The following is a 23,541-nucleotide window of genomic DNA, read 5'->3' as shown; positions in this document are numbered from 1 at the left end:
CGTAGGCTGAAACCCTCGCTCGGGCGTCGAATGTCCGTTGCGGCGTGTTGCGGCCCTCGTCCTGGCTTTTGAGGCGGGGCCGCCTCTGTGTCCCCCCGGACTCGGCATAGGAGAGCCTGTGCTTGGCATTGTAAGGGCCCTTCCGCTCCCCTACCGTGCTTGTGCCCGTTCCCAAGGCCGTGCACAGTATAAAGCGGCCAGGCCAGCCTTCAGGACGCTGCATGACCCGATCCATTTTTTGCCAGCTTCACGAAATCCAAGGTCAGTCAGTTCCCACCGTCCCACGCGCTCTGCTTAAGCTCACCGTGTGGGCCCCCTAATGTGTGACCCCCCCTCGCTCGCCTCTGCCGCTAAGTAACGGTCCCAAGCCAATAATGGTGTGTACCCTCCCCTGGTGCGTGTGTGCTACTCATACTCAAGTGGCACGCCCCTTTGCCCACATCAGCATCCGCTGGCGCCTGTGTTTGGTGCATGGGGCACGCCATGCGCGGCCCCCGTGCACAGCTGCCGCAGCTGCGGCAATCGACCGAATGGCCGCGTCCCGTGCGTGCGTGCCGCGGTGCCGCGGTTTCACATGGGTAGGAATGGAACCGCCCGAGCAGGCCAGCGCGGACGGCGCCCAGGACCCAAACATCAGCACCACTAAGTCTGAAGAACTGTCTCGCCACAGCAACTTCGCGCGCACCGCGCATGACGAAAAGTTTGTCAGGGCGAGGGGCCTTGAAACCGTCGGGACGCGAGCCTCTCGTGATAGGCCTCGCCGGGCAGCACCTACCGCGAGGCTGCACCACAAACATTCGTCAAAGCGAAAGCAGGTGCGGGCGGGCCCTAGGCTGGTTTGCAGGGTTTGGAAACCAAATGACGTAACAGGCCGGTTAGCCCGGTGATTAGCCCCATAGATAAAGTACGCGTGACCGATACGGCGCGCGCCTTTGTAATAACGGAGTGGCAGATTACAGTCAACACATGGTACAGTGCTCGAATCTTGTTCACGCATGCATGTGACCTGGTGCGAACAGGAAGTAGGTTCTTAGGTCGCTCGATCGATCGATCGCATTGGCGCGTCTGCAGGTCTCGCCTGTAGGTCAGTGCGCGGTGTTGAATACATGGTAAGGTCTTCATTAAGAGGCGCTTTGCTGAAGGAGAACCAGACTTGATTATTGCCGAGCTCCTTACTTCGCGACGTGCGTCTGGCCCGTGCAGCAGAGCCCCCCACATCTGCAACGTTTGCTTCATTGCATTTGCAATTGCTATCAGTCAAAAGCTTTGCATGCTACTGCTAGCGAGAACTGCAGGTGCGTTGAGCAAAGACTTACTTTACTTGTCATGGCCGAGCGGCGGGCAGTGGGACCCGGTCTTTCAACAGGAACTGGTCAAACAATGCTTGAAACTTCCGCGCTATGGCACCTGTTTCACTCAGTCCCGTTCCCTTGGTGGATTGAGTACTCAATTTGCGACATGCCGCAGGGCAAGACGTTTTCTAAGAGCAACAAGGTGGTGCGCGCGGGTACAATATAGCATCATACCCAATGACAACAGCTTCACTGGCATCCACGCGGCACAGTCTGGATGCACGCGCCAACGCTGAGCTGTCTTCCTACCGCAACCCGCCACGCCTCGCCATCGACTTGTCGGGGCTCGCGGGTTCAACCGATGAACCCCTCGCTCCATCACCGTCATTGGTTACGGCACCGTCGCCGTCAGGCACCACCAACGCTCCCGACTGCGGCTCCTCGGACTCGGCCTCTCCGTCGTCGAAGAAGGTGGGCTTACTAAAGGTTAGTTTCTGGCCTCGATCGCTCACCATTCAGCGCCATTGTGCACCAGGATAGATAGCTGGCTGTGCGAGGAACCCGATAGATGCCATACTCCTGGGCCTCTCACATCATAGCGGCAATAGCCGCCAAGCCCAGGCCTTCCCGCCGTGCCCCCCCCGCATCTCAAAAGTTTCAACAGCCCCCCTCAACCCTCCTTGCCAATAATGCTTGCAGGAGCTGAAGCAAATGTTCTCATCCAATCGCCGCCACCGAGGCCAAGACCAGCAAGGTCATGGCCGCCCTCGGGATTTCACATCTGACGGCGGGGCCGACCCCATCGCCGCCACCGCTGCCTCCTCCTCCCCTGTCGCCACTGCCGCAGCTTCCCGAGCCGCCGCTGCCGACGACGACCCGACACGTGCTGCCACCGCCTCCAAGCCGTCGGCCGGCCGCAGCAGCAGCAGCTTCCGGGCCGTGCGGATGAATTTCAGCCGCAAAATCGCTGCCGCTGATGCCGCCCAACTGGACAAAAGCACCAGCCACCACCATCACCACCACGCGCACCACCACCACCGCCAACTTGCATCGCCGCCGCCGCTTGAACCACCGCATGGCGCCCATGGCAGCGGCTCTCTGAGCAGCATCTTCGCGCGGATCAAGTCTCCCATGCGCCTGCTGTCCACCCTGTCTGTTGGCGGACTCAAGTCTCCCGTCGAGAGCCTGGCGTCGGCGCCTTGCTCGCCGCCGCCACTGGCCTTGAGCTGCGTCGGCGACGTGACCCCGCCGTTGCCGTCGCCGTCTTGCCAGCAGCAGCAACATAACCCGAACGGCGCTGCCGGCTCTGTCAAGCGCAGCAGCAGCGTCGCTGCGTCCCGCACCCTTACCCGCGGCGTCGGCAGCAACAGCGTGGCCGCCAGCAGTGGTGGCACCGGCGACGTTCGCAACTACCGCAACGCCGCCGCCAGCGCCACCGCCGCGCTGGCAGCAGTGTCAGTGGCATCCAACACGGTTGCTGCCGGTTTCGGCAGCGGCAGCGGCTGCAGGGCTGTAGCCCCGGTGGAAGCCAGCGGTGACGACGACACAGCAGCAGTTGCCAAAAGCAGCGGGAGCTTGAACGGCGGACACACGGCGGCGGCACAGCGCCGCCTACTGCAGGCCGTGGTCGCCGCCGCGTGCCAAACGGATAAGGATGGCGCCGCCGCCGCCGCCACCACCACCACCGTCACCGTCGCGATGAGCCGGTTCAACAGCTGCCCTGCACCCCGCGTTCCCTGCGTCCTCTCGGCCGGGCCGGCGCGCCCTCATCACGCGGCGCCAGACCCTGCTGCTGGCGGCGGCGCCGCTGGCACCAGTGGCAGCAGTGCCGCTGGCGACGCCAGCCTCCAAGGTAGCAGCATGCTTCACAACGGCAGTGCCGAGGACGGCCGCAATTCCTACTGGAGCGCCATGCACACGACAGGCAGCGACGGCGTCAGTGGCAGCGGCGGCGGCGGCGATAACAGCGCGCAAGCTGACTACTTTGCAACCGACACACCGCAGATCCCGCAGATCCCGTTGCTGCCCTCCGCTGTGCCGCCGTCATCGACGCCTGTTCCGGCGCACTACCAACACTACGGCAGCAATTCTTACAAGGTCATTGCTGTGGCAGCGGCACACGAGGCGGCGGCGGCATCCATCAGCACGCGAGCAGCCACGGCCAGCGACGGCGCCCCACATCAGCAGCAGCACCCCAGCAACCGCAATGGCGGCGGCGGCGGCGGCAGCGGCTGTTATGGCATGCACGGCAAACCCGCGCGTATCTATGACAGTTTATGGAGAGGCGTGACTAGGTCTGCCGCGGCCGCAGCGGCGGCGGCGGCGGCGGAGGCGGGTGATGCCGCCGGCATCGCTGCCTCCAGTGGCCTGGGGCCTGGCAGAAACGGCAGTAGCAGCGGCCGCGCTGGAGGCGCCGCCGCCGCGGCCAGCATTGGTGCCGGCGCCGTTGGCGACACCGGTGATTACACTTCGCTGCTGCTGTCTGCCTGCGTGCTAACGCCGCTTGATGAGGAAGAAGATGACGAGGACAGCGGCTACGCCGCCGCCAGAAGTGCGGCAGCGGCTGGTCGCGTGGCGGCGGGGACGATGAGCCAGCTTGCTGCCGCTGCCACAGCCGTGCCCGGTGCTGCTACTGCCGCGGCCTCAGAGCCCTGCACCGCTCCAGCATCGGCCGCTCCTCCACCCTCAGAGGTCCACCTGGCAGGTGCTACTGCTGCTACTGCTGCCAAGGCCGCAGCCGCCACCGTCGCCACAGCCGCTGTAGCCGTGACCAGCAGTACCACCGGCACTCCAGGTTGGCACATCTTCGAAGCCCCGGCGGCCCCGGCCGCTGGCTACGCTGAATCTGCAGGTGCGACAGCAGCCGACGCAGGGCAGCACCAGGAGGAGGGTGAGGGCGGCGCGGCGCTCTTGGCCATGAACGACGCCGTACCGCCCACTATGCCGCGCCGTACCTGGGATCTGTCTGACTACGACATTACTAAGCGCATCTACAAGGGCGCCTTGTCTTGCGTGTACCGTGCTACCTGCCGCAAGTCTGGACTGCCTGTGGCGCTCAAGGTGCGTGCGTGGCTTGGGGCTTTGGCTGGGCGGGTTGTTGGGTTGCGTGATGGGAAAGCAGTAAAGGCGCCAGCCGATGCACTTACCTGGCCCCACCTGCTGCCGCTGCTGGCACCCTTCTGCAGGTTTACTTCATGGCTCGTGTGCCCGCCAACACGCTGCACATGCTGCGCCGCGAGATCGAGCTGCACATCGGCCTGGCGCACAAGAACATCATGTGAGTTCATACATGGCCTGGAACTGCGGGGGTTGGAGACTGGGGCAGGTGGGGTCGGGACCTGTACCGTACCAATCATTTCGCAAGCCGTGCGTATTCAACGTATTCAACGATCTATTACTAACCCCATGTGCCTGCGCTTGGCCCGCTTGCTGCAGTATGCTCTACGCGGCCTTCCATGACTCGGTATGTGATAAGCCCGAACGAGCAGCCAGTGCCAGCCCGCCGGCATTGCGTTCCCCGGGCACAGCCTTTCAGCACTGGTCTCCGTTGCACGACCGGCCACCTCGCAACAGTGTCGCCGTCCAACCTTCATCCACGCACACGTGCCCCTGCCCTCTGGCTCCAGAGCCTCAACCACAGCAGCCTCGCCAAGCCCCCATGACGCACGTTGTTGATAAAGTACACCGTACGGTACCCCCACAGAAGCACCTGGTGCTGGTTCAGGAGTGGGCGGAGCGTGGCGACTTGTTCGGCGTCCACCGCCGCATGAAATGCCGCCTGACCGAGACGCAGGTGAGCAAATCCGCCGCTTCGCCCATATCTTTCTATTTGTTGCATACCGTATCGGATTGGCAAATGTTATGGCCATTGGGCTTCAACTTGACTCGACTTCGTTTCACCATGGCGCGCAGACCACGGAGCTGCTGCTCGCCCCTTTCCTGGATGCGCTGGCATCGCTGCACCGGCGCGGCATCGTGCATCGCGACATCAAGCCCGAGAACATCCTGTACACGCAGGGCTGGACGCTCAAGATTGCGGACTTTGGGGTGAGACCGAATTGGCGCTATCTATGAGATGTCATGCCGTCATGCGTGACATGCAGGCCGGGATGTCCCGGCGGCGTGTTGACTTTTGGGCCGCTTTCCGATGTTGGTGCTCCTGTTGCGCAGGTGTCGATCTGTCTGCGTGATGAGCGGGCGGTGACGCGGGCCGGCACCGTTGAATACATGGTAAGCAGCGCTGGGGCTGTGCGGGTTCACGTGTCGAGTGAGGCGAGCTGCATGGGAGGTGGCAAGCTCCAAGCCCAAATCGTCCTGTGCACGGTGCTGCAGATGTTTGAGTCTACCTTATGGTCTGCACAACACACATAAGAGACGACTCCAGTCAAAGAAGACTGGAGTCGTGAAGACGCATTGTGCGCATTTAACTCGTGCTGTGCTCTCTGGCTGCCAGCGCTCTATCTTACTCAATAGTGCCAAATGTAAACTGAAAATTGATATGACGCCTGAGCTGCAAGCATTGGTAGCTTGTAGCATCCGCAGGGTTCTGTGGCGCCAAGAACTGGATGTATAAATAGTCCTGCATATGTTTTGACAGCACAACCATGGTGCTGCGCCCGGCGTCATTGCCGGGCCGCCAGTGCCACGCTGCTGAACCCGCCCGCGCCCCTGGGACTCGCCGCCCGACAGGCCCCCGAGGTCGAGCGCTGCCCGCTCAAGCGCACGTCTCACGAGAACAAATACAACCCGAGCCTCGCCTACACCGCATCTGCTGACATCTGGTCGGTCGGTGTGTTGGCGTACGAGATGCTGGTCGGCTTCCTGCCCTTCGTGTCGGAGGCAAATGAGATGCCGCCGAAGGCAGGCGGGGATGGCGTTGCTGTGGCCGCCTTCATGGCCGCGGAGGCCAACACCCGCGCGCTCTCCTTCCCCTCGTCGCTTTCGGAGCCGGCACGTGACTTCATCCGAGCCGCTCTCAGCGAGAACCCCTGCGACCGGCCCACAGTTGAGCAACTGCTCCAGCACCCATGGATTGTGCCAGCTTTGGAGAAGCACGAGGTGGGTGGCGCGGGGGCCTGCATGCGCCGGTTTGAGAACGCATAGTGCTTATAATCTACGGTTTGCATTTACCGAATATGCCATGCAGCCGCCACATTGCTCTGCCCCGCCCTATCCTCGGGCGTCTCCTGCTGCCTGCTGGCTGTGTTTCTCCTGCCTATCTAACGTGCGGTGCTGCATGCCCCAAAACCCCGACATGCAGAGGCTCAGGGCTCGCATGACGTAACGGGCGGACACGCACGCCGCCGCCTGCATCGACAGCCCTCATGCGGCGACGCTCGTTTGCACCACTGGGGTGTGAGTGCAGCCGCACATGCCGCGCAAATACGCGCTGGCAATAAGTACCGCAAGCATGCACCCCGCTGTTGGCACGAGTTGCGTGACCTGCGCAATGCCCAGACGTTGGTTATTATTACAGGAGGCATGCACCGGGTAGGGCATGGGGAATGATTAAGGTCATTCGGGTCTCTGCGAGCACGGGGGGAAGTCCACGAAAGGTACCTAAGCGTCAGTATTAAGTATGAGGGTAACAAGTAAACACGTGCAAATGTGGATAATACGTGGGCGTATGGCGGTGCTGAACCGCGCACTGCTGAACTCTGTTGGGTTCTTTGGTGGGTGCGTGCCTAGCCCAGCCAAGGGTTGCATGCTCGGCTGGCTTGGCATGAACGGAATTTGTCGTGGCTGCACATATCCATTCATCCGTCGGATGCATGCACACGCTGCCACCTGCTGCGAGGTGGGACGGCTGAAGTCAATCACGAGGATATTTGGCAAACAGTAACGGGCTGATAAGCACCAGTCATCAAACACAACATGCGGCGCACTCGATTGTGTTCTCGCGACGCAAGCCGGTGAGACGGCTTTCTTCAGCCCATCCATTAACTAACACAAGCAAATTACCATGTGTTACGGATGCATGGAGGCGAGGGGGGGGATTGGGTCGGCTGTGTTAGCGTTGCTTAAGCATTATGGTGTGTCTCTGTGGCAACTACGGTGCTGCTGGCTATTTTTCAGGGGGGGGCGGGCCTGTCGCACACACGCACGGAATGAAGACACACGCATCGTGGGATGTGGGTAGGTAGGTTACATCAGGCGCTTGGGTCGGAAGGTAGTTTGCTCGCGGCACATCTATGTTTGTGTGCGTGTGGAAGGACAATGGTTGTGGGTCAATATCAGGCAGGGGCGTGTGCGTGGTCGCAACACTGGTGAATGGGCGCCGTTTGCTGCACGGGGCGTGTGTGTGTGTGTGCGGGGGGGGGGGGGGGGCTGGACTCCGTGTCATAAACCCAGAGGGATATTTGATGTATTATATTGTGTGTTGGCCCAGGTCAAGTAATTCCAAGTGGGTTTACACGCGTAGGACCGGAGAGGCCGAACGAAGGGATCGGAGATAATGCAGCATCTGAGCGAGCCCTCAGCAGAGAGGCTGCAGCATGGAGGTGCGTGCCATAAAAAAGGGATGCTCAATTGTGGAGAGCGCTGGAATAATATGCGCTGCGCTTTACGGACCCAGGTGTGAGTATGTGTGTGCGTGTGGGTGGGTGACAATACGGCTGCTGAATACTGGAGACGCAAAACAGCAGCTGTGCTTTTGGTGTGCGCACGTGTTTGCTAAGACCATGTGGGGGGTGTCCCAGGCAGCAGCAAAGTACGCTCACCGGTCGTAGGTAGCGGTCCCTGGGCAATCAATGAACGCTGTCATCCAGTAGAGGCTAGCAGACGAGAAGGGAAACCAGACCAGGTCGCGCGTGCGCGGGTTCAGGATCGTTTTCGGTAGTGCAGGGACCTAAATGTCGCAATGGGTGGATGCATTTCCTGGTCGCGGGAGTACATCTATCTGCTCTCTGTTTGCTTGCTTGGTAAATGCTTTCGGGTCAAGTCCGTGCGCGTGGCCCGGAAATTTCATTCTCGCCTGGATTGGGACGTTGCACGGTCCGGTCGCCCCATTCGTGTGCATGCATGCGTGCCTGAATTGCCGGGCCATGCCTCCTTTGCCTGTGCAACTCGGGCATCGTGAGGTGCGATGTCCAGGTGGGGCATTATCGATGCATACCGGTATGTGCGCGGTAGGATGTTGTAGTCGTGAGGAGCGCACCAAGAGGCGTGCCCATTCTTTGGCTGCATGGTGTGTGTGGTACTGGTAGCTACTGGATGGGCGCCTTCCATGAATCGCCAGGTCTGGAATGCACTAATTACTGGGATGCGGAGAGTATTGGCATCAACCACATTATCCAATATTGTGCAATGCGCTTCGCTTGGAGGTGGAGGTGTTGTGTCACGCTGCCAGGAATTCAGCAGTATTCGTCTGAGGATGTGTGTGCATGTATGCCTGCTACGACCACAGCGTGCGTGCACGTGGGGTATGGCCCAGGCTGCTACAGGCTGGTGTTTGCGGCTACCCAGTATCGATGTTTAACTTGAAAGCAAGCAGGGAAAGCCATTCCTGCGGCGGACCAGGTTCGCTTCCCAGGTGTAGTATACGGGCCTGTCGGAGCGTGCTTGCGTCAGCTGCCGGGAGATGCTGTGTGAATGCGCAAGGAGATGAGTATATGCGCTTGGCTCTAGTATTTGGGTTCGCATCTCTCTTGCCATATAGGTTGGTTCTGCCAGCATCTTGGAGGATGGCATGAATGCATGGAGTTGCCAGGTGGCCAGATGTGGGGGCGGCGCCGCATCCTGACAGACATGCTAGTCGGGTGTCCGTTAACGAGCTGAGCTGCTGATAAGGTTGACATGCATGGTGCAAGGGCGCGTTTGAGGCTGCAGATTCATTTTTATGCACAGCCGGTACTTTTCGAGCAATGTTAACATGTGCTTGCTGGCTACGCTTGAGACCTGGCGCATTGACCCCACATGAAGCACAGGCTGCATACGGTAAACCACGAAGTGGAGATCCCGGCGGGAGAGAGACGAACTGCACTTGCATAGCGCAAGTATTTTGGTGGGGTTATGGCTGTGTGATACGTGCTAGGAATGTCAGGCTTTGGCCCTCTGCAACTGGGTTAGTTGTGGAGCATGAACGGCATGGTGAAGTGCGTTCAGTTGAAGAATGCGCCGGCGCCTCCGTCCTGAGCAGCGGCACAGACTTGCCAAACTATACGTAATTGCGACCAGATCAACTGTCTGGCTGTTTGCAGATTATGTGAGACGTGAAACTTTTGCAAGGGAGAGAGGCGTGTGAGACAATTGCAGTGCGCTCCACGATTACATAGTCTTGCGGGGATTGCGGATAATTATTCGACACATCTGGTTGCGTGCGATTGTGCTGGATATTGCACCCAGTACACGTGCATGTGTGTGCATACGGGTATATAATGTTTGACAGAGAAACACGGGGAAGGGGTGGAGGGCCTGCGCCCTGCATGCGTGCCGAGTGCGCAGCCAGGCAGTGTGCTACGATTCCCTAACCCTTTGGGATCAGCTGACACGTATGCCGTTCTTATGGGGTAACGCCACATAGTACGGTAGACTTATATGCGTGTGTGTCTGTTTGCGGGTGCGGGTGTCATGCTCCGACTAGGGACCAGGCGTGGCACGGGCAGTCAACATACAGTGGATGAAGTGAGGATGGATGGCAACGGGTGCATGCCTTGCACGTTCGTACATGCGGGCCCTTATTCCCTGGCGGTGCCGGTGCACGTCGCACGTTGGCCAATGGGTTGCGCGGGCATCCAAACCGTGTGTGTACTTTCTTGTGGGTGTCTCTGTGTGCGCTCCACTCGTGCGCGACCACTAGCGGCGAGGGTTGGGGAAGATGTGGGTTATATATTGCTAGCGGTTGCTTTTGGCTCTGGGTGTAAATGAACGCGCGAAGCGCAGGCCCGGTCTTGCCCACGTGCTTTGGTGCTGTCATCTTGATAGCCCGGCGTGGGCTGGACTTCCTGCATGCTTGCGAGACGAACGTACGTGAACAAGTAGGCGCGTCGCCTGAGAGCGCGCGCGCATCAAAGGCGCTACCGCACTGTAACGCGCATGAGGTTAATACCGTGTCATCTCTCCATTGTCTCCGAGTCAGCTTACCCTGCGCTATCCTGCGACCCGATGACAGCTGGCAGCAGCAGTCATGTGAACCCAGGCAACGCGAGACAAAGTGTCTTGCCTCTTGCGCGGTGTGCACCAAGCGCTCGCCGTGTATCTCCGCACCTCGATGGCACCAGGGGCAGGACCAGGGGTACGGGCGTACGGCACGGCGGCGTGTCAACGCATGACAGCGTTAGTTGAGGGGTCTTCGTAATAACAGTTTACACTCCCCGGAGTACCGTAGTCGTATTGATAAAAATGTTAGACTGTTGCTTGAAGCCACTACGGGAACATCATATGGGAAACGAGGAGATCGCAAGCAAAGCAAGGCCACGATAAAGGCCAACGAAACAAACGCAGAATACAACAGTCCACTGTCCGCACCAGCCATAAATACCCATTTTAACCCCTGTCGCGGCATAGGGGCGCGGCAAGCCCCGCAAAAACATACACGCGCACACACCGTCACGCCACGCCACGCCGCGCCCTGTCTCGAGCATGCGCGCACGGCCGGCTAACGGCCCAGCCTGGGTCCACATGCCTCGCATGGCCCGCCCACCTCCACCAACTGCCGCGACACAACCGCCACCAGCCCACCATGCGGCCCGCCACAGAACTGTACGTCACCGCCCGTCTCTTCATCAGTCCCTCTTCAGCCACCGCCCCGATGTGCACGCCCCGCCGCCCTACAGCGTAAATTCCTCATCCATCACTCCCATCTGCCGGCTTTACGGTATCACACGCCTCCGCCTCACGGTATCCGACTACAGCCCAACTTCAGCCCCGCCCCGTAGCCGTCCGGTGCACGATGTAGCACTCCGGCAATAACTCCTGAATACCCACTGTGGCTCCATCTTGCCCTGCTTAACACGCACTCGGTGCTCACCGTCTCTGCGGAGTCTGGCACATCCCGATTCTTTAAAGTCCACACGAATTGAATAGCCGACTTGGATCACTCCCCCTCCCTCCCATCCCCAGAATCGGAATCACACACAGTTTGCAGCTGTAAGATCACACACCGGGTCCCAGCAGCCCCCGACCCTGGCTTCTCGCCTTCGCAGGTTGTTTCCTCTCTCCAGCAGCACAGCCCTGCTCCCGCCCGCCCGCGTCACGCCCGTGTGCCGCTGCTGGCCCTTTACCAGTCAGCCCACATGAATCACGCACGCACACACACACACACACACACACACACACACACACGGGCGCCGGTCCTAAACCGCATCCCACATGATCCGCCTTATGTCGTCGCCGCAGCTCCTCAAGCCCCCCCCCCCAGCAGCCCCCGCCACTCCGTCTCATGATGCCGGCCTCCCGTACTGCCCTGGCTTAAATTGGGCTGGCAAGTACAGCCCACCCTGCATCTCCTGGCCTGCATCCTAATCCTAAATCCTCATGGGATACTGCAAACATCACACACACACACACACACACACACACACACACACACACACATCCTGGCCGCCCCCTGCTGCCGCTGCCCCTCCTGCCCACCGGCTGCACCCCGCCGCTCAATGCTCCAGCAGTACATCATCTCCGTCATCCTGGCCCCCGCCCGCCTTGTCCCCCGCGCCCGCACCCGGCACCCCGCTGCTGCCGGCCAGGAACTCCTCGGCCCGAGCGTGCCTGCAATGGCGCGTGTGTGTTCGGTGTTCATTTCAGTGACAACACGGAGAGTGTGGCGTTTGTGTGGTTGAAGAGACGCATGTTGCTGTGCGTGTGCATATGCTGAGCAAGCATGACGAGTGTGAGATTGTGTTGATCAGATGAAGGACGGTGCAACGAGTAGGTGCCGGAGGCTGGCAGGCGTGTGAGTCGGGCGTACTCGGGACCACGCCAGATATACCCACCCGGCATGACACAACACGCCGTCCATCCCTCCGCGGCTTCGCCTCCCATTCTACTTGCGCAGCTCCACAACCCCTCCAGGCCTCCAATCACGTGTTCATCCTCACGCACCCAATCCCTACCCCCAAAGATTGCCTACCGTCTACCATTGCCTCAGCTAGTCATGAATGCAACACACACACACCCGCCCCCGCCCCCTGCCCCGCTCCGCCTCCTCACCTGACCACGTCTCGGGTGATGCCGCGCGGCAGCTCCGCCTCGCTGAGCCGGCGGCCGCCCAGGTGCCGCCACGCCGTGTGGCTGCTGCCGTCCACGTCCCGCAGCGCACGCCACACGTTGCAGCCGCCCTGTGCGGGAGAGAGGGAGAGGGAGAGGGAGAGGGAGAGCGGATCGTCAGGAGAGCCTCAAGCCAGGAACAAGAACAGAGCATATACATTTGTATGTGCGTGAGTGCGCGAGAGTGCGTGCGTGCGTGCAGGAGGTAGGGCTGGCATGTGCGTGTGCGTGTGTGTGCGTGTGCGTGTGTGTGCGTGTGCGTGTGTGTGCGTGTGTGTGTGTGTGTGCGTGCGCCACACATGCGCAGCCACCCGCATCCACGCCCTGCCATCGCGCCTTACTTGCTGCCTCTGCCAACTGCGGCCAGCCGCAATCAACTTGCCAGTGGTTCCAACGCACCCACTGCCTATCTTGCTTTGATCCAACCGATCCCAGCCACCCACCTTCATGCCGCCGCCGACCCCCAGCTGAAACACGCGCTGTGGGTGAGTGCGGCGTGTATTGAGATCTTGTGTGAGGCAGGGTGTCAGAGAAGCAAAGCAGTGTGTCCCAAGTTCCTGCATCCCCGTCCCTGCCTCTCTGGGCACGCAACACGCCGCGAACTGCACGCCACACATCACAAGCCACACGCCGCACGCCTCCCAAGTACCTCCTCCTCCCCTGTACTGTGCTCAGCTAGTTTCTCTTGATTTGGTCCAGTTTGGGCTGGTACTTACAATCCCACTCTGACCCAAACACACACACACACACACACACACGCACACACACACACAAACACACACACAAACACACACACATACACACATATACACACAGACACACACACACACACACACACACACACACACAAACACACGTACACACACACACAGACACACGCCATGGCCCCCACCCACCTGTCCGCGCCGCACGCCCTCGCACGCCTCCGTGTAGCCCAGGGCGTACCAGGTGGTGCTGGCGCTGGTGTTGCCGTACTCCCTGGGGAGAGGGGGAGGGGGAGGGGATGTGTGTGGCGGTGAGAGAGAATGGTGGTGGAGGTAGGGCGGTGGCAGCGTGGTTAAGCGGGTGAGAGGACAGGCGGTGTGTGAGGACAGGTGTGGTGGAGGCAGCACCAGGCAGCCAAGCGTGATACGCTGTTGCGCGCCATCACTGCCAGTGCCCCCACCGGCAGTTTTGCTAACTAGCCGTGTCTGGAACATCCCCACCGCCACCCTGCACCGCCATCTCTGCACCGCCACCTCTGCACCGCCTCTCCTGCACTGCCTCTCCCGCTCCCGCTCCTGCTCCCGCCCCCACCTCAGTGCGGCGAAGCTGGGTATCATGGCCGCGTCCGGCAGCGCCAACTCGGACTGCAGGCCCTTGAGCACCGCATAGCCGCCTGGGGGGCAGCAGGGAGGGAGGGAGGGAGGGAGGGAGAGGGCGAATACATGTTTGTGTGGTGGTGGTGGGGGGGGGGGTGCAGATATCAACCCAAACCAAACCGAACCCCAAGGCAATAGAGCGAGGAGGAGAGCGTGGCCTATGCTCTACAACGGAGTGGACCATACGTGGAGGGGGGTTGTAACTTCCAGCCCAAACTAAACCAAAGGGGGGGAGGGGTAGTTTACTCCGACCCTCTCACAGCCCCTGCCCCGCCCCCAGCCCTCTCCACCTCTCACCCGCGTGCACCAGGAAGTGGTCTACACACGCCGTGTAGTCGGGCCGGTAGCTGGCTAGGGCGCCCAGCACCGCCGACCGCACAGTCGACAGCAGCGAGCGAGCGCCGCCCTTGCCCACCCCTGATGTAGCACCACCACCAGCAGCAGCGCCTGCAGCGGCGGCGCCAGTCTCGGAGGGCGCGGGCGAGAGCGAGGCGGGCGAGGAGCCGCAGTCGGAGGAGGAGCCGGTTGAGGCGGTTGTTGAGGCGGAGGCGGGGGATGAGCAGGCGGGCGCGGGGCCGCACCAGGCTGTGCCGTTGTCGCTGCGGCGGCGCTGCTCCTGCTCCTGTCGGATCGCCTCCACACACGCGGCCTCCTGCCCCTGCTCCTGCCCTTGCTCCTCCGCATTCTTCCCGGTGGCGGCGGCGGCGTTGGTGGCGGCTGCCGCCGCCTGCGGCTTGGATGGCACTGCCAGCACCGCAGCTGAGGAGGAGGTGGCGGTCAGGGCCAGAGCCTTCTTTCCGCCAGCCTTGCTGGCGCCCGTCTTGCCGCCACCCGCGACCGCCGCCATCATCTCCTGCTGCTGCTGGGACTTGGCAGCGGCCGCCGCCGTTACTGCCGCCTTGGAGGCAGCGGCGGTTGGCTTGGACGAGCTGCGGCGGTTGAGCAGTTGGCGGCTGGCGGTTGAGATCACGTGAGCCGCCGCCTCGCCGTACTGCCTCCAGGTCATGATCTGCAGCAGATGTTACGTATGTGGCGGCGACACTAGTAAAGTGTCGCTGACCGTCGATCGGACGTACGAAAGGAGCTATGGTTGCCTTCACTCGTGACAACCCAGTGCACCACTCACCTTGGGCGTAATGCCGCGCATCACCATCTCAATGCACTGTGTTAAAAGAATTAGCATTTGGCAACAGTTGTGGTAAGTTTGGGAAGCTGGTACTTGCAGCGGAGGTGAATTCCGGGAGACAGGTATTGTAGGGGCCTTCAAGCTGTGCAGGCGTGTGCAGGCAACCGACAGACTGAAATGACCCACCAGACCCTCCCCATGCAGCCATCTTGCCCACCCTCTGCCCATTCCGCAACTCCTCCAGCCAGTTGTTTGGCATTGGTATAACGCGGGCCTTAAGGCCTCGCGTCTACCCCTCTGCCCCCCCCGGCCCCGCCCCCCACCTTTCCGGCCTCCTCGATGATGCACTTGTCCAAATAGATGCCATTGATGCCCTCCTCATCCGGCGACCAGTGCATGGAGCTGAGGAGGATAATTGAAGGGACACTTGTAAAGAGATCAGAGAGACATGGACACGTGAGGGACTTTCTACGAGTGCGACACCCAGGCCGCCGCACACCACCACGAGTCGCACGTCACTTGAGTCGCACGTCAGCTCACACGCACAAGCTCAACGGAGCCCCATGCGCAGCACACATCGGAACGAGGGCGAAGCCCCGCAGTCCCGCACCCACCCAACCCAAGAGCCAACCATTCACAACCACGCACACCCGCCCCCCCTCCCCGCCCCCCAGGTCCTGCGTCACTCAAGGACCCCAATGCACTTCACCCACATCGATCGTTTTCTCTTGTCTTACTTCTCTCCAACACGCATATTATGATATTGAGTCCATCTTTGCTCACTCACGTGTAGGAGGCGTCGCTGGCTCCGGTGTGCACTCGCAGCGCGTGCTGCAGCACGTACTTGGCGCGGGCGGCCTGGCTGGGCCTGTTGGAGAACAGCACAGCGGTACCGCCCATCCTGCAGGAGCGTGTGTGTGTGTGTGTGTTGCGTGTGCGTGTGTGTGTGTGTGTCTGTGCGTGTGTCTGTGTGTGTGTGTGTGTGTGTGTGTGTGTGTGTGACAGGGCACCGAAACGAAACCCATTCCCATGTGATCTTTGGGTGGGACCGTCCATGGTACGTGAGCAAAACGCATAGGGCTGACACGGGCACTGGCCAATAACCACCCAACCACCCAACCAACCGGCCAACGAGCCAACCGCCACCCGCCCACCTGAAGATGGCGTTGGCCACCATGCGCGCCTTGTCCTTCCCCGGGTACATGCAGTAGCTCACCTGTGTGGTGTGTACGTCACGGCAGCAGTGACTGGGTGGATGGATATGCAGATAGATAGACGCAGGTGTGGCGGTACAGGCGTGGCTGTGCAGGAGGATGCGGGGGTGGCCCGTACGCCCCTCGCAAAGTATGGGCATGCGTGCGTGCATGCGTGCTTGCGTGCTCGCGAGCTGCTGGCTGGTCAGCCGGTCTGTCCAATCAATGCAGTGGCTGCGGCGGCCCACTCACTCACCACCTCGGTGCACACGAACAGGAGGTTGGAGTTGGGCCGGGCCTGTGTGTGTGTGTGTGTGTGCGCGTGTGTGTGTGTGTGTGTGTGTGTGCGTGTGTGTGTGTGTGTGCGTGTGTGTGTGTGTGTGTGTGGCGGCGTGCGGCGTGGCGTGGGGTCGAGTGGTGGTTACTTTGGCGCTAGGAAGAGCACCAGGATGGAGTGGGGTTTTGCGTGTCTTCACATGATGATGTGCATGTGTAGAATGCGATGAGACATGATAGAAGGCATGCTCTGCACTCACCCGGATGATGCCATACGTACACACGTGCCCGGTTGATTTCCTTACTAACACACGCCCTGACAGCCCAGGGCATAAAACCCCTCTCCCTTGCACCTCCTCCCACTGCCCCCTCTTGACTTGGTTTGGGTTGGGCTGATGTTCATTACCCCACCCCTCCCCCCCACCTCCCCACGCACGCACCTTGAGCATGTCCCGCACCAGGTTGATGGCGATGGTGCCGTTGCTGCAGCCCATGCCGCCCAGGTGGTAGGCCTGTGACAGGTAGGTGTGTGTGTGTATGTGTGCGTGTGTGTGTGTATGTTTAAACACAAAACAAACGGAACAAAGCCGCCATGTATACATGTATGCGTGTGTGTGTTTGTGTGTGTGTGTGTGTGCCGGGGTGTGTGTGTGAGTGTGGGCATCGGAATTTGATCGGCCTCAACTCAACACGGCTTGGCTGCCCATCATCAGCCCAACACCTCTCCTCCACACACGGTCCCACAAGCGCACACGCATGTATGCCCACACGCTCTGACAGCCCCAAACTCCCCCTCCCCTACCTGGATGTCTGGCCGCAGCTTGTAGTGGTTCACAACCATGGATGCCAGGCTGGGGGGCAGGAGGGGGGCAGGAGGGTGCAGGAAGGGCAGGAAGGTGCAGGAAGGCGTTGAAGTGGCGTGAAGGCCGTGAAGTGATGTAAACATAGCTACCGTATTGAGGTGAGACACAACAATTCAAGCTGGAGCGGGAATAGAGTAGCTGCCAGTTCAGTTCCCCAAACCAAATACCACCAGGTGAAAACGGGTCGCCGCCGTGCCCTACTGACACGCGTGCTTCTCCTCCTCCGTCTTCGCCTTATGGCATGCACACGGTACACACATCGCACACAACACCCCTGTGCGCACGCACACACACACACACACACACACACACACACACGCACACACACACACAAACACACACACACTCCACTCCAATCGCACACACACGCACCTGGGCGTGGAGCAGAAGATGGAGTTGGAGGTGATGAGAATGTCAATGTCCGCCGCCGGGTCCAGGCCCCCCGGCACCCGGCCCAGCAGCTCGTCTATGGCCCCCACCATCACCACACGCGCCTCCTCCAGAGCCGTGGGCACCGTGCTGTCGGGCAGCTGGGGGGGGAGGGAGGGGGCAGCGGCGGGGACAGAGGGTGTGGGGGGTGGGTGGAGAGCTGTGAGGTGGTGGAGGGGGAGTAGGGGGGTGGTCACACCGTTCCCATAAGGAAAGTACGAACACAGTATACAATGCGTGTGTGTGTGTGTGTGTGTGTGTGTGTGTGTGTTGGCATTGTCCGTGGCCTCCCTCCTAGCTCCCGGGGCCCTCTCAGCTCCCTACCCGGGTGTGGCAGGGGTGCACGGCCTTGGGCAGGAAGGTGGTCTCGGTGGACAGGCCGCTCTTGAGGAGGACCTGGAGATGAGGCGGGGGAGGAGAGGGCGGGTCATCAGTGCATTGGGGGAGCCAAGCGAACGCCCCTGGTGTGAGGCTAACACACACCCAACCCAATGCTCAGCTCGACCCAGCCCCAGGTAATTGGTTCACACAACCCCTGCCTGCTGGCCCCAACCCAACAGCCCCCTCCCCCTCCCCCCTTCCCCCCTCCCCCGCACCTTCCACAGGAAGTCCTTGATTCCCTCGCTGTACATGGGCCAGTGCTTGCCCGCCTCCTCCACCTCGGTGGCTACCACCTGCGACACGTGAGTGCATGTGTGAGAGAGAAAGATGGCAGATGGATGAGCACACGGGTGAGCAGTGGAGGGATTGAAGGAGCAGGACCAACTGGGAGTCAACCAAATACACCATCGTGTGAGCTGGCGCCCCCCTCCTCCGTCTCTTGCTCTTGTCACCTTGCCTGGCCTTCGCGTGCCCGTTCCCGCTCCTGTTTCCCCGCGGCCGCTTGCTCGTCACCTAGCCCTTCCATGCCCCCACCCCCTTTTCCCCATCTCCAGTTTCTCCTTGCAGCGCGACTGTTTCCTTACGTACGGGATTGGTTCAGAGTTAACCCCATCTCCCCCTCGTGGTCCCCCGGGTCACCTTGAGTTCGTCGGCGGGGCGGTAGCATGCGAAGTCGACCAGGTACGTGGGCGCAGCTGCCATGCCCTGAGGAGGGGGAGGAGTGGAGGGGAGCGGAGCGGAGCCCGGGGTGGGAGGGAAGGAGAAGAGGTGGCAGGAGAGGAGACGCGAGGAAATACCGGCCCTAACTCGGGCGGAGACACGCGCACCGTGTGCACACGCACACACGCACACGCACGCGCACAGTCACACACCCAGCAGACCAGACCTTTCCCCCTGGCGCTTTCCTACCACTCCATACACAGATACACATAGACACATGCACACATACATTTTGCAAACGTCGCCGCCAAGCAGGAGCTCACCAGGTGTTGCGGCACCGCCGCCACCGCGTCCAGCAGCCCCGCCGCCAGGCTCCGACTGCCTCCGCGCCTGCTGCGTACGCCTGCTCCGCCTGCAGCTGCTCCTGCCGCTGCTGCTGCTGCTGCAGCGTCTCCTCGGGTCGCCCCGCCTCCGCTGTCAGGCAGCGGTGCCGTCGTGGGTGAAACCATACCTGCTCGCAACGCGGCCCTCGCAACACACGACTAGTAACAACTAGCGAGGACGAGTACGGCACAAAGGCGCTGCGTAGAATGTCACTTAAATGGCACTGCGCCACGAGCCCTGTCTGATATATATGTCCATGAACACAAATTACAACCGGCCTTGTAACTTTATGAAAAGAACCGCGTTGAGGGGCGACCTGTCATCGATCGAAGTCGGCCCCTCGACTCGCTCGCCCCTAACACCGTTGGTGCTCGATGCCTGTCAACCTGCCGGCTACAACCTTCAACGCGAACCATGTTCAAACTTCAACACGAACAAGGTGAAACTGATTTCCACGCACCCTGGGCACCACTCTTCGAGCACTTCAGCACGGGCAGCGCCCCTCCCAGGCTGTCCCAGGTTACTGTGAGAGACCCGGCCGCAATCAAGGCCGCAAGCCCCCGCCGCCTGCCAGCTACTGCGGGCGCTACAACTACTTCCTAGAAACCTCGTAAACCTATGGCAGCAGCCGACCAATTCATAAATGCTCAACTGGCAAGTATCGGTACTAGCACGATCCCAGGCCCACTTCTCCGATGCCCGTCAAGTACTGCTGCCGCTACACCTAGCTCCGTCCCCTCCAGCGTACCAGCGTCATTCAGTTGCGAGCTCCTGCACAGTCTCGAGCCCACCACATGAATGTATAAGTCAGCAGTATGAATGTATGCAGTCGGCATGGCCGGTCCGCCAGTATCGAGAGCATTCCAAGCTTTAGCGCTACACTGCAAGTTATGAGAAGTATTGTGTCTCCGTGAAGCCTGCGTGCCCTGTCTACGACCTAAGCCGCGCGCTACCTAGTCCTACGCAGGCCACATCCCTGCAGCTGCCATCTACAGTATGCATCTATATCGCATCTCATGTATGACTAGGCAAGCTGTGCAATTAATGCGACTTGTGCAACTGATGCAGCTTGAACCTGACGTACGCACGGATAGCGGCGCTTTTTGCAACCGAACAAGAGATCTCTCCTTCTCCCGTGCCTGGCCCACCGCGCCTTGCGCGCCACGCATGACTGCTAGCATCCCTTATGAGTGGCTTTGAGTGTGTCGTGCACCGCATGACCACTCAGCGACCCACCGCGCGAGCGCTGCCACCCCACCCCAGCCCACACCTCGCCACCTGCTCCCGCGTGGCATTCCCTGGCTGCGCCCCTCCACATGCCGCCGCCGCCCACTGCGGTGCCTCGCCTCCGCGAGGTGCCGCAAGGCCGGTGCGGACCGGGCCGAAAGCGGGCCTGGACTGGTCTGGGACCAGATTGGGACCTGGGCGGGACTGGGCGGGACTACTGGTCTGGGACCGGACTGCGCGGGGGCCGGCGGCCCGCGCCCCGTTACCTCCCACCTCCTGCTGTCCTACCCGTCACGCAGCCGCACACCGGACCAGCCAATCAGCTCCGAGCCCCCCGGCCGCCAAACCGGCCGCCCCGCCTGGTCCGCCTTCACGGCCTCCAGGTGCGCGCGCTTCTCCGCACCCGTCAGGAAGGACGGGTGGTTGGGCACACGGCTGGGCGGCCGCGGCTGCTGCCGCCGCCCCAACCTCCCAGTCGGGCTGGCGCTGCGGCAGGGGCCGGCGCGGGCGCTATCCTCGGGCCCCGCGCCACCCTGCTGGTCCGCACCGGCCTCGCCCGCCTCCGTGACTTCCTCCGTGACTGTGGTACGCAGGCTGGACCCGCCACGGCCGCGGCCGCCGCCACCGGCTAGCAGGCTGCTGCGCCGCCGGAAGCGCTCCGAGCCGCCGCCGCCGCCGCCGCCGCCGCCTGCGTCGGGCGCGGTGCTGGCCCGCTCACGGGGCGCCCACTGCCCGAGCATATCCTGCGTGTCGTACACACACGTGACAGGCGCTTTTCGTTCACGGCTTGACCTGGGTTGGGGCTTGGATGTGGTTTCGGCTGTCTGTCATGCATGCGGGCATGAGCGACGTCAGGCCGCTGTGCCCCCAGCAGCAGCCTTACGAGAACTCACGTTGGTCAGGCAGTTATGTATGGAGTCACGACACCGCGCACAAACACACACGTCTTTACCCCGGCCATGACCCCCTCTCCCCCCCGCTTTCCAGGAACACACAGACACACCTGCACCCGAGCCACGGAGTGCGAGCTCATGTCCCACTGCGAGTAGCGCCACATCTCCCACAGCCGCTGGACCTCAGGGGAGCGCTCTGATGGCCAACGTGTGTGTGTGTGTGGGGGGGGGGGGAAAGGGGTAAGGTAAGGCAGGGGCACACGGTGTCTCGCCGCGCACTTTTCAGTCGGGAGCTTGTTTCAGCAACAGTGTTGTGCTGGCACGGCCCGACGCCCTGGACGGTCACGAAAATCAAGCCGTGACATGACCCTGCTATTTGCTTTCATTAGGCACACGGAAACACTCGTGGGCTGGCGGGACCAGTGCGCCGGCGTGTCCATGTCTATGCGTACATGCTGCGCCCCCGCCACATCGTGTAGCCTTCTGGGGACACCTCCATATGACCCGCGCATCGCCCTTCACATCTTAATACTGATTTAATGGAAGGCGCTACATTAGGTCAGCCCATAGCTCCCCACGCGATGTCGTTGCCTCACAAGTTCTGTCAAATTTCGCATTCCCCCACCCCGAACCCTGCCCCTCAGCCCTGCCTTACCATAAAACAGATAGGGCGATTGTGTCAACGCTTTTATTCTGCTGTAATCCTTTTCTGTGAGCTGGAAGCGTTTTGAGGCGGGGGAAGAAGCGCGCTGGTCCGATGCCACCGACTTGTTTACAATTTGGCGTGTGTGATAGATGCAGAATGCAAGCCGCTCATCATTGCTGGCTCCGCCAAAGTCTCTCGGCCACCCTGATGCCATTTCGCCCCCTGGCTCACTCAACAAGAACGCTGCAAGGTGCAAGAATATATCATGCTCATAAGTATTGAATTATAGCGCCTGTGCAGAGTACTTAGCACCGTAGGCCGACGAGGCGACTGATTCGCCGCCCTTGGGCGCGATCGGGCGGTGTCGGCGACTCGGCGCAGATGGGAACGGATGAGAACCCCTGTTTACCAACAGCATAAATATATGCAGCATCTGGCTGTGTGGCTAATGATATAGATGGACCTCGCAAACAACTGCGACCTGGCGAGATCGTCTGACAGGGTCTGACTGGGTTCAGGGGCTGTCGTGGGGCGTGTCAAAACCCTGGAGTGTCATGGACATTATTGGCTCCCAATAGTATTGCTCTGTACAGGATATGACCAAGATTGCTACTGCAGTCATCATTGGCCTTCAGCAGGGGAAGCCCAAGAGGTGCAAATCGGACTGGACTATCGCGATCGATGCTGACGCGGCGTTTTGTGGGCTGTTGGCAGACAATTTCACGGCACAGGAAATGGGACTGGTTCTGCGTAATCTTACTTGCAAGATTTACGTCGAAATTTCCTTCATAATCCTTCCGTGAGCCGAGACGTTTGTGTTCAGCTCCACGCTGGCCGGGTTCCCTCTAGGGCCATTAGTTATTGGCCACAAACACCTTTTTGCAGATGTCGGTAGGGTCGCATTAGGAGGACAGGCCCTTGTTCGCAGATAGCGCATGATGCGGCAATACAACTATCGCTGAGCTCTTATCAAACAAAAGCGGCGCATTAATTAGATATGTTTCGCACGGGCGTCATCACGACCTATGGCTATGGCAACATTTGGGAAGAACCCTCGTTTCGGCGCGCGATGGCGCCGCTCGGTATCACAGGTGCGCTGGGGTAGCAGTCGCTTCCCCTAACTGTTGCGTATCCAGCGACCCCAGCGGCGCGTGGCGGGCGACTCCTGACTCTCAACGCCCGACACCCGCTGCAACACCCCGCTCGCTTACTGCCAACCCACTTACCTTGCTCCTTTGCACGCTGCAGCCTGCGGCGCGGGCTTTCTCATCAGCAGCTGCGCATTGAGAGATGCCTCCAATAGCTGGCCCGTCCTGGCGGTGGTGGGTGCGCTGCTGCTCCTGATGGCGGCCGTGCTGGTCGTGCGTCTGTGCTGCAAAGCCATGGTGAGCAAGCGAGTGGATAGGCAAGTGAGTGTGCGGATGTCGATGGCGCTATACCTGCTAGCTTCGCGGACTGCTGCCGCCTGCATGGGTTGCATGTCATCAGTCAGTTTGCCCTCAACAGCGTTCCTTTCTGCCTCCCGGAAACACTCCACCACCCCCAACCCCCCACCGTGCACTCCACGCCACCCCACCCCTGGCCGCCCCTCCCAACCCACCCCTTCCA

The 23,541-nt window shown here is 60.9% G+C and overlaps 4 protein-coding genes across 5 annotated transcripts in view; 2 read left to right on the top strand and 2 right to left on the bottom strand.

Annotated features, from left to right (window-relative positions):
• The first annotated feature begins 1,048 nt into the window (after positions 1-1,048).
• Positions 1,049-7,634, top strand: CHLRE_04g228208v5 (uncharacterized protein). 2 transcript variants are annotated; one of them, XM_043062051.1, is made up of 11 exons: positions 1,049-1,295; positions 1,468-1,763; positions 1,992-4,086; positions 4,144-4,352; positions 4,478-4,569; positions 4,728-4,755; positions 4,996-5,085; positions 5,205-5,339; positions 5,463-5,522; positions 5,982-6,350; positions 6,553-7,634. In XM_043062051.1, exons 2-11 carry the CDS (start codon positions 1,530-1,532, stop codon positions 6,574-6,576), a joined length of 3,336 nt encoding a protein of 1,111 aa, XP_042925403.1. In that variant the 5' UTR covers positions 1,049-1,295; positions 1,468-1,529; the 3' UTR covers positions 6,577-7,634. The 2 variants fall into 2 exon arrangements, with proteins under 2 accessions (XP_042925403.1, XP_042925402.1); XM_043062050.1 differs by having other exon boundaries at positions 1,468-1,778.
• A 2,948-nt stretch (positions 7,635-10,582) lies between these two features.
• CHLRE_04g228150v5 (uncharacterized protein) lies at positions 10,583-19,318 on the bottom strand. The gene is made up of 18 exons (XM_043062049.1): positions 19,107-19,318; positions 18,763-18,828; positions 18,339-18,416; positions 18,067-18,138; positions 17,686-17,843; positions 17,253-17,301; positions 16,891-16,962; positions 16,431-16,472; positions 16,136-16,197; positions 15,769-15,882; positions 15,305-15,383; positions 14,982-15,017; positions 14,153-14,864; positions 13,791-13,872; positions 13,391-13,472; positions 12,938-12,973; positions 12,438-12,565; positions 10,583-11,996 (listed from the first exon to the last, which is right to left on the bottom strand). The coding sequence occupies exons 1-18, from the start codon at positions 19,290-19,292 to the stop codon at positions 11,882-11,884; spliced, it is 2,169 nt and encodes a 722-aa protein (XP_042925401.1). The 5' UTR covers positions 19,293-19,318; the 3' UTR covers positions 10,583-11,881.
• A 48-nt stretch (positions 19,319-19,366) lies between these two features.
• Positions 19,367-22,318, bottom strand: CHLRE_04g228100v5 (uncharacterized protein). Its single transcript, XM_043062048.1, has 3 exons — positions 21,943-22,318; positions 21,398-21,483; positions 19,367-21,137 (listed from the first exon to the last, which is right to left on the bottom strand). The coding sequence occupies exons 2-3, from the start codon at positions 21,449-21,451 to the stop codon at positions 20,679-20,681; spliced, it is 513 nt and encodes a 170-aa protein (XP_042925400.1). The 5' UTR covers positions 21,452-21,483; positions 21,943-22,318; the 3' UTR covers positions 19,367-20,678.
• Positions 22,319-22,538: 220 nt separating this feature from the next.
• The window catches only part of CHLRE_04g228050v5 (uncharacterized protein), a 2,436-nt gene continuing 1,433 nt past the window's right edge, over positions 22,539-23,541 (top strand). The window contains exons 1-2 of the mRNA XM_043062047.1: positions 22,539-23,024; positions 23,182-23,318. Coding sequence (XP_042925399.1) covers positions 23,003-23,024; positions 23,182-23,318 — 159 coding nt within the window. The 5' untranslated portion in view covers positions 22,539-23,002. The remainder of the gene's footprint in view (positions 23,025-23,181; positions 23,319-23,541) is intronic.

This window comes from Chlamydomonas reinhardtii, chromosome 4 (assembly GCF_000002595.2).
Source record: "Chlamydomonas reinhardtii strain CC-503 cw92 mt+ chromosome 4, whole genome shotgun sequence".
Taxonomy (NCBI): domain Eukaryota; kingdom Viridiplantae; phylum Chlorophyta; class Chlorophyceae; order Chlamydomonadales; family Chlamydomonadaceae; genus Chlamydomonas; species Chlamydomonas reinhardtii.
This window is presented reverse-complemented; position numbering and strand designations above follow the sequence as displayed.

Coding starts and splice junctions, on each gene's coding strand:
- CHLRE_04g228208v5 (XM_043062050.1), top strand. CDS start 1,530: ATGACAACAGCTTCACTGGCATCCACGCGGCACAGTCTGGATGCACGC. Junction 4,087..4,143: donor CAGTACCACCGGCACTCCAG/GTTGGCACATCT, acceptor CTGAATCTGCAG/GTGCGACAGCAGCCGACGCA. Junction 5,523..5,981: donor CCGGCACCGTTGAATACATG/GTAAGCAGCGCT, acceptor GCCGCCCGACAG/GCCCCCGAGGTCGAGCGCTG.
- CHLRE_04g228150v5 (XM_043062049.1), bottom strand. CDS start 19,292: ATGGTTTCACCCACGACGGCACCGCTGCCTGACAGCGGAGGCGGGGCG. Junction 17,302..17,685: donor ATCTTCTGCTCCACGCCCAG/GTGCGTGTGTGT, acceptor CCTGCCCCCCAG/CCTGGCATCCATGGTTGTGA. Junction 15,883..16,135: donor GTGGCCAACGCCATCTTCAG/GTGGGCGGGTGG, acceptor ACGCTCCTGCAG/GATGGGCGGTACCGCTGTGC.
- CHLRE_04g228100v5 (XM_043062048.1), bottom strand. CDS start 21,451: ATGTGGCGCTACTCGCAGTGGGACATGAGCTCGCACTCCGTGGCTCGG. Junction 21,138..21,397: donor ACTCCGTGGCTCGGGTGCAG/GTGTGTCTGTGT, acceptor TACGACACGCAG/GATATGCTCGGGCAGTGGGC.